Source organism: Myxocyprinus asiaticus, chromosome 34 (assembly GCF_019703515.2).
Source record: "Myxocyprinus asiaticus isolate MX2 ecotype Aquarium Trade chromosome 34, UBuf_Myxa_2, whole genome shotgun sequence".
NCBI classification, from domain to species: domain Eukaryota; kingdom Metazoa; phylum Chordata; class Actinopteri; order Cypriniformes; family Catostomidae; genus Myxocyprinus; species Myxocyprinus asiaticus.
In genome coordinates this window covers 32,564,887-32,574,294 of record NC_059377.1, presented here as the reverse complement: position 1 = coordinate 32,574,294, position 9,408 = coordinate 32,564,887, and the positions used below count along the sequence as shown (strand labels likewise).

The 9,408-nt window shown below is 39.2% G+C and overlaps 1 protein-coding gene across 3 annotated transcripts in view; it reads right to left on the bottom strand.

Moving 5' to 3' along the window:
* Positions 1 to 1,358: 1,358 nt before the first annotated feature.
* LOC127424923 (teashirt homolog 1) overlaps positions 1,359 to 9,408 on the bottom strand; it is a 46,606-nt gene continuing 38,556 nt past the window's right edge. For all 3 annotated transcript variants that reach the window (XM_051670478.1, XM_051670477.1, XM_051670479.1), the window contains one exon: positions 1,359 to 8,245. In XM_051670478.1, coding sequence (XP_051526438.1) covers positions 4,863 to 8,245 — 3,383 coding nt within the window. In that variant the 3' untranslated portion in view covers positions 1,359 to 4,862. The remainder of the gene's footprint in view (positions 8,246 to 9,408) is intronic.

Sequence of the window (9,408 nt, the reverse complement as noted above, 5' to 3'; positions counted from 1 at the left end):
TTGTCAAGAAAACAAAGTTGTAAAATTGGATATAACTTTACACAGAAAAGGTTAGAAAGCAATTTTATTATACTAAAATCACGTTTAACACACATGTTGTTTACATCGTGTGGCTATACTTTTGAAACTATTTTAAAGTTTACATTTACAAATTGGCCCCATTCACTTCCATTATAAATGCCTCACTTTAACCCAGATTTTTACTTTATTGTGATTCATACGTTAAACATTGTTTCACAATGAATGGACTTTGAAAAATTGCTTTACATCCCAGCAACATATTCACTTTTTCCTGAATGCAGAAGTGTTTCACGATTCATAATGGAAGCCTGTTTTCGTTTTCCGGTCTCCAGTGTTTTTTAGCGTGATGTGAGCTAAAGCACAATTTATGATGCCATTGTTCTCAGATTTAACTGGTGATTTAAAAAATATATATATGTTCTTTGATTGTAATCTTGACCAATCATTTTGGAGATTTTGTTTTTTCTCCATTCTAGTAGATAGGAGCTGTACTTTTATGTTGCTTGTATCCATAGAAAATAGCTGCCTGGAAGCATTCCCAAAATGCCACCGAGTGGACTGACTTTCCTTGAAACTTGCCTTGAGTTTAAACTTCAGTAAACTGACTGTAAGCAATTGACAGATTAGAAAACTAGTGAAAACTAAATTTACCAGTGAGAATTTGAAGTGACATCTCTCATGCACTCTTCAGGTGTGACTGTGTTACTGAAGGCCTTCACCAGGTAGGCTACAAATAAAACAATTTGATTGGCCGATTAATCTGACAATCTGGAATTTAGATTCCTATTCATTTACACTGTTGAAAGAAAAATTCTGAAGGCCCTAATGCTTGTAAATCTTTATACATATTTTTATATTATATTATATTGTATTATATTATATTAGCATATATCATATTGTATTGTATTATAGTTAGCTAAATGGTAAATCTCACTTCTGCCATTATATATTTACAAAAATGTTTTATGCAATTATTCAGTATGTCATGTGAATAATTTTGCATATTGTTGGGCCTATGCAGTTCATGATAATATTATTACATTTCAATGTTTGCATTTAAGAACATTTCCATTTAGTTTTGTACCATTAGCAATTTTGGTACTTTGTCAGGTCACGACTTGTAAAATCTAGTCTAAATGTCCAATGTAAAATCTGAGACCTGAATAACATCAAGATGAGAGCCACTGGTTTACTGGGTCCAATTGTTGATTTCATGTTTTTGACCAAATCAGCTGTCCATGTGTTTGGATGGATGGATGAAATGTTGTCACTTGTTGGCCTTCATAATCATATTCTATTGTATATCCAGAAATTCTGTCAATCATGGACCATGCCATGTAATTTTCCAGATTCAGTATTTTCAATGTCAACTGATTCCTCTCAGTGAAAGTGTGTAATTTTAATAGGTAACATCTCATGTGCCTTTTGAAAACAGCAAATTGTAACCAGGTAAAATGTATCATAGTACCACTATCAATCGATTCTTTTGTGTGGCATTGTATTTATGCTTCTGTCGCTTTCTGAGCAGTCAAGTGGCAATGAAATAGTCCAAGATGATTTATTTCCTGTTTGCTTAAAGTGAAATAACAAAACATGAGACACAAGGTCAAGCTGATGAATGCACAGTGATGAGTTGCATCAATAATAATGACACTGATGTTTGACATGATGTTGTGCAGAGATTCAAAATTCTGTTTTCCTCCAACCCAATACCCTGTCTCAATATGAAATATCTCAGAACAGTGACAGAGCAAGCAAAAGTGGGCATCTATCTTCAAATCTAAACTACATATTTTTTTGATTAATCAATAAAATGCTCTTTTCATGTTTGATGTATTTTAGTTTGTGTTTGAAAAAGTAAAATCTTGAAGCAGATCAATGGACATGTTTGTCAACAGACTTGAGTAAGGACTAAGAAAATGTGTTTTGAATTCCAAATGTATTCCTGCACAAATAGAAATTTATCTCTATGCCGATTAATGTCCATAGAAGGGATGTACTTGGCAGGGACATATACAGACCGATTAAACATGGGATGTCACTTGTTTACTGCTTAAGAACTACAGTATTTGCCAGTTCTTAGTTGCAAGAGTGTTTACCTTTTCTGTCTTTAACATATTCTCACCTAAAGCTTTGTGTTTGCATTTGCATTTAACTGGAGATTTTAAAAACAAATGTATGCTGTGAAATGCTTTGACAACTTTTTTTCTTTTACAGTACTATGAGTAAAAGATATCTGCTGGAAGGCAGTAAGTCAAGAGAGAACTGGCATGGCCCTTTATCTCTGTGTGTGTCAGGATCCCAGATGTTAAGGGAAATGGAAGGCTTAATTTCACAATACACTTGAATCTGCTCAGTACTTTAAAGGTATGACTTCAATAACAATATTTCTTTTATGTTATTATATTGCAGATATTCCAACTTGTGGAAAGTTCAGCTAGAATTGACTTGAATAAATTAATAGTTTTAAATCAACTATGTAACATTCTCTAAGCCTAAACTTGCTTCTTTGCCGCCCATGTAAGAAACAGTACTCTGTACGACGTATCTCACTCAATTTATGCAAAAATACTTCATACGATTTATACACCTTATTTATTTATTTTTTTCATAGTTTGCACCAATATCCCACCACAGTGCCATTCAAATGAAAACAAAAAGAATTGCAGTAATTGAGGAAAGCAAAACTACCAGATGGAGGCTCAGAAAATTCTGTATGGGACCACCGGGAAATCAAAACAGGCCAATCTGAGTGAGAGGATACTCTCAAATAGGGCAACTAACAAGGGGTTTGATACTGCAACTCCCCAAAGCTGCTTCAAATGGAGATTGAGATTATTGTGCAAACACTGCATATTTCAATCCTTTGCCCCTTCTTGTTTCGTTTCCCCTCAAGCCCCCTGTGTCCACACGTATAATCACTCAGTAATTGAGCTGAAAAGAGTCAATCTTTGATTCCCATAAGAAATTGGGCATTTATTTCTTAGTCTGGAACCCTGTGAATCGGTTGGAGAGCGCTTGTGCGAGCGAGGTAGAAAAACAATATGCAAATCTGCTTAAACTGTGTCTATCTGCCGATGTTTCACTCTGCTCTGCAGGTACTCACAATGTCGCAGTTGTCATGATTGCTGTAATTTACATAGAATATGTACAGGGACTGCACTAAGATCCCCCAAAAAAGGGGAAGGGCTGGATCAATGCTTCAGAATCAGTCCTGAGAAGCCAGATATACAGGCTTTATGGAAAAGCATTAAATCCACAAGTTCTTTGCCCATTTTGGCTACATTGGGAGCGTTGGCTGTTTACCAGCAGTGGCTGGAAACATATCTCTCATTTACATGTAACAAAGAAAAGGTAAATCTGCAATTTTTTAAGACTAACAAAGGTAAAATGGACAATAAACATTAGAATACTTCAACAAAAAAGAAGTGCTAAGTAGTTAAAATAATTCATGAGCAATTCAAAGCATGTTTGTAAGGCAGAAGTAACAAGTTCAAGAATTAAAATGCAAAATGAACTAAATAGCTCATTGTTAGTTTGGATTCCTTAACCAGAGCATTATGGGATAAAGCGAAAACACATGAACGAACAAGTGGAGAACAGCATTAATCAAAAAATGCTTTAGGTTTTATTTTACAATTAACGGACAAAAACTTTTTTCTTTTTTAATTACGGAATTGGTGGGACTTTTCAGAATGGCACGATAAAACATTGAAATGTACTGTATTTCATGTTTTGCGTTGCTTGATTCTCCCTCACACATCATGCATCAACAGAGATGCAACTCATTCAGTCAGTTCATATTTACCACATCAGAAAACTTGGTTCATGGAAATTAAAGGATGAACTGTGGTTCTACAGCACATATACTGCATATACATCTCTGTACATATCATTTCCTTTTTGTTTACTATATATAAAATGACAATATAAAAGAATGCACACCATACAAACAATGTTGAGCTGTGGCAATTGGCAAGATATGATGATGAAAATTTACACATCTTTGTTGATCGTTTAAATACATGTGCTGTATATAAGATTTCAATTAAGTCTTTACATGTTGAAACTGAAGCAAAACCATAGAAAGAGAAATAGTGGTACCAAAGCATACATTTCAAATTGCTACTGTATAAAATTATACTTAACAACAAAAAAAACAATGATTATTAAAAACTTAAAGAAATGCCTTTGAGAAAACAAAGTGTATAATCATAGGCGGCTGCCTATTTTAGCCTGAATTCCCCTTGAGGTTTAGAAAATTCAATGAAATTTACGATGTATTATTTTCATATCAAAGGGTTGCAGAGTTTGAGTTATTTCAAGCCAATTTCTGAAATTCTGAGCTCAAATTAACAAAATAGGTCTGTCTAGGTTTTGTACATATTCTCATAACATTCAACACTACAGAGTGCTTTAATGACGTCAGTATTTTTTGATGAGTAGTAAGTGTTCAGAACACAATGCATTCTAATCAGAAGTTCTTTAGTCGTTTTGTTTTAGACCATGCCCATGGATACCATGTTTGTTTCATTCCCAATTCAACAGAGTACAAGCTGTAAATTCTGTTTGAATATAAATGTACACAAAAGAAGAAGAAAAAAAAAAAAGAAACATGCACATAACTGACACATATCAGATAAATACAATACAAAGCAAGAGATAGAAATCAAGAGACTGAAAAACACAGGGAAAAAATCGAAACAGATCATGGTCCAGTCAGGCAGTTTCACAACATAAGTTGGACTGAATTTGAAGGCTCAGTTCAGGCGCAGAGCAGTACAGTGATGTAGTGCAATGATTCTCAATCCAGTCACTTCACTGCCACCAGCCTGCTTTCTTTAGGGCTTTTCTAACTTTTCCAACTCAGTAACAAAGATCAGGTGGTCCTCTGGTGACTTTCCATGTGTTTTGCTGAGGTGCAGTTTCACTGCGTGCTTGCTGACAAAAGTCCTATTGCACAGTTTGCACTGAAATACGGAATTAGAGTCCTCCTCAGTCAAGCCAAGGGCACTGAATGTCTTGTCCGTGATCATTTTTGTGACTGCTTGCTGGTCTCTTATGAGGTCTATTGATAACTTTGACAGGTCTTTCAGGCTAAAGCCCAAGTGGGATTCTAAGTGGTTTATGTATGTGCAGGGAGTTCTGAACTGGGAGGCACAATCACTACACAGGAACAGTGGCTGGCCCGAGTCTATGTTCTTCAGAAACTTGGTCCCACCTGTCCGCCTGAGCTGGTACTTGACATTTGCCAACCAGTGTGAGATGGTGGTCATGGAGAGGCCTGTAAACTTACAAATATGTACACGCTCCTGAGGACCTAGGTCTGTTATGATATACTTTCCATCAGGGGTTTCTCGAAGGCTGGATGCAAATTGAGCTTGGAGAATGAGCAGATGCTGAGGGTTCCAGTTTGACTGCCTGCCTTTCCTCTTCTGAACAGGGCAAAGATCCTCCAAGCCATCCTCAAATGCACAGCCATCTGCATCCGACTTTTCAGAAATGGAGGAAGGTGTTGATGACTTTGGTGTCAGGCGACCTGTGAGGTTCTTCACCATATCAGAGATGTCCATTAACGCGTTCTCCCGAAGAGGAGATGAGACTGATTCAGCCAAAGTGGATAAGATGGGCCGGGAACTGTTTGTGATGCTGCTGTTGCTGTTAATAACAGTGGATGAGCAATTATTGGTGGGCCCATTGCCACTTTTAGACTTGGTCAAGTCCATGGGCTGATCATTGTCATTTTCATAATATCTGTGGATGGACTCAACTTGCTTGACCTGAGCTAGACTGTACATGGGTTTCTCCATCATGTTGTTGCTGATCTTGTACAGCATTGCTAGTGGGTCCAGGAGTGGACTTATAGTTTTGGAGGCCTTACCCAAATGAGTGTTCATGATAGACTGCAATGCGCAGAGTGGGTTGACTAAAGGCTGTTCTGGTGAATGGTCAGTGATAATTCCTAAATTACTACAACCATTGCTGACTGGTGTTTTGAGGGCATCTGTTCCATTCTTTACGTGATTATCTGCATGGCTTTCCTTATATTCCCCTTCACGAAGAGGAACGTGCTCTAACTCTTTATCTGTTGTGCCGTTCTTTGTTGGCTTGCTAAGATCATCTGGTCTTTGCAAGTCTTTTCTGTCTATCAGGACAGGAGAGGGTAATTCAACGTTTAGATGTTTGGAACTGCGTTCAGTAGATTTCTCATCCCTGTCCTTCTTGGAAGAAATTTTGCCTGTTACTTTCTCTACCAGCTCCTCCATGGCTAGGACATTGCTTTTATGGTTTGGAGGTGGAGATGGGCTGCTTGGAGAATGTATCAAAGCACTGGAGTCAGATGTCAAAGATTTCAAGCTGCTGGCATTGAATGTTGGCTGAACCTGTACACTCTGAATGGTAGGGAGAGATTTCACAGACCCTTGGAGCTGGTAGGCGGCATGAATGCTAGGATATCCACCCCAAGTTGGTGTACCTGTCTGAGCCTTACTGATTGCGCTGGAGACTGTATTTTCTAATGACTTGAGAATATCTAGTCCACCTTTAGGGGTCTCTTCAAGATCTTCCTCTCTTAGATATTTGTAATGGCTAGGTTGCTCCGTCTTTTCCGTCTTCTCAGAAGGATCTTCCTTCTCTTGCTTGATTTTCTTCTCTTCACTTTCCTCCATTTTCTCCTCTTCTATCTCCTTTCTTTCATCCATGGTGGAGGGGTGTATTGGTGAATCTGGTTGGGACTTGATAGTGGGAGCTGGTAGACGTGTTGTAGTGGGTGGAAGAGGAATGGATTGGATTTTCTCTTCCACCACAGGGTCAAACACTAACTGCTTTCCCTTTTTAGAGGCAGAGTTTGTGACTTTGAGAAAATGTCCAGTCACCATCATATGGGCCGTCAACTGTTGCAAGGTGTCATGGGAACTCCCACACTCCATACACTTAAGAATTTGAGCTTTTCGGGCCTCAAACTGCCAAGTATAACTTGCACCATTTTGGTAACCATAACGGTTATTAGCCGTGACGTACGGGTTGGAAATCTTCGGATCTTTGGTGGCCGTTGTTTCTGCCAATGGAATACCAGGGGTGCTCGAGATGGACTCAGGTGAGCATGGAGACATCAGATCCTGGAATGCTCGCTTTTTGGTGGAGGGCACCAGCTTTGAGGCAAGAGCTGGCATTGGTTCTTTGAGAGGCACTTTCTGGTAGTGTTTCGTTTTGATCATGTGGACACTCAAGTCCTGCAGGGATTCGAATGAGTGGCCACAATACATGCATTTCAGGACCTTCTGAGCATCTTCTTTGCCCTCCATCTCCATCAAGGATCGCTTCCGTGGCTTGGACCATTTCTTGCCCCTGTCCTCATCTTTGTCCTTATTGTCATCACGGTAATGGCCTGTTTCATTCATGTGCACTGTGAGACCTACTAGTGTGTCATAGGCTGCACTACAGTCCTTACATCTGAACTTGCTGGCACCTGTAAACACAGGCCCATACAGCTTATTGTTTTGCCGGTAAAGCTGCACTGTGCTGAAGAGACTCGGTTCAGGCATGAGGTGGTAGGGAGTATGTTGTAAGGTTTTAGCAAGGGCTGCTTGGTGCCAGTCGTATGCAACACCCCCACTATTAGCACCATTAATATTTCCATTGTTAGCATTGTTTAAAGTGATGGTTTTTGTCGAATTGCTGCTTGCTGTCATATTTGTCTTAGTGCTAGCGCTAGCGTTGCTGCTGCTGCTGGCTCCACTGCTAGTAACATTACTTGCATGGCAGTTTACAATGCTATTGTTCCCCTTGTGGCTGCTTGGAGTACTGCTTGTAGTGCTGCTAGCACTAACCTGCTTGCTTTTCATAATATCTCTTGTTATACTTGACCAGGAAGCATCTGAAATCAGGTTTGCATAGACAGCTTTCATCTGTGCCAGGCTGTCCTGCAAGGACAGTCTTGCGTCTGTCTCCATGTCTTCAACCTCCTCTTTATCCTGGCCCTCTTTGGAGGAGGTGCTTTTAAAGTCAGCCAGGTGATCGCTGGTTTCGCTAAGGGGCGAGCCATACCCAGCATCTGGGTTGGTGCCATTGCTGAGTGGGGAGTTCTGGAAGCTCAGCTGTTCACGGCCATCGTCGTCTTCATTGCACAGGTACTCTGCATCCTGACCATCTAAGGAAAGACCGTCATCCTGCAGGTGCTCCTCATCAATCTTAGCTGCCTTAAGCTCGTCCTCTGGCATATAGGCTGTGAAAACAAAGCAGAGGAGAAAAAAAAGAGATAAGACAAAAGAGCCCCCAGAATGTGCAACTTCAACATGGATTGTGATGTTGAATAAGTGCATTCACTATAATTTTATTTATTTATTTTTTTAAGTCCAAAAGGATTGTAGGGTGTTATTGCAAGAGAGAGTGTGTGCATGCCTACATAATGATCCTAAAGAGATTTTTTGTCAATAGTCCTGGCAGAGGACACAGGTTTGCAATTATAAAGTGGCAAACATCCATATCTTGACTATGACAGATAGCACCCTTCACTGCTGAGACTAACAAAGCTATCCTGTGTAAAAGCTCAGCAAGGGTAAAGAGGGCAGAGGAGAGTTCTCCTTCAAAAAGTAGTCCTCTAAAGCAATAAAATGGGATTTAGAAAAAAGAAATGGTTAAAACGGGTGAAATTTTTTAAAGGGCATGCTGAAAAAATAAAAACAAAAACGGATAATGTCATACAAAATATTGCACAAGTGGATTTGTGCTCAGACAGAAAAAGGTCCATAAAATCACAAACATTTCCAGCAGGATTGTTTTTTTTTTTTTGGATGTAATTGCAGAAAATAATTAAGGTTATCTTTATGAAAGCAAAAGATCTTATCCCAAATAAAAATAAATAAATAAATAAATAAATAAAACATCTTAGTAAAATCGACTGTCTGTTCTCAATAGTCGACTCGTTTACAAAACATGAACTCCATATTGACTACTTTCTCATTCTCGCTCTCCTTGTAGATAGAGGGCACAGGCTGTGTGTGACATTGATCCACTTCTCCCATCCCCAAGCCAAGCTAGACTCCTCTGAGTGTGAGATTGCATCTGAATTATTGCCAGGGATGCAGCACGGGGTGCAGCATGGCTCAATGCTGTTGGCAGAGGCAATGGAAGTTATCGCAGCGAATCATGCTAAAATGCAAGTGGAAATGGCATGTCATGTTGTCATGGTCCATGCTGTACTAATTTTAAGGGATTCAGGAGTGTGTGCAGCCACAGGGGGAGAGAGAGAGATAGAAAGACAGAGGATGCATAAGAAAATCTGTATTTGCCGTACATTTTAATAATAGATCAATATATCGGCCAAGCCAATGAATCGGATGATATTCTGCCGATTTTATTCAACCAATATCCAAGCCTGGTTGGGTG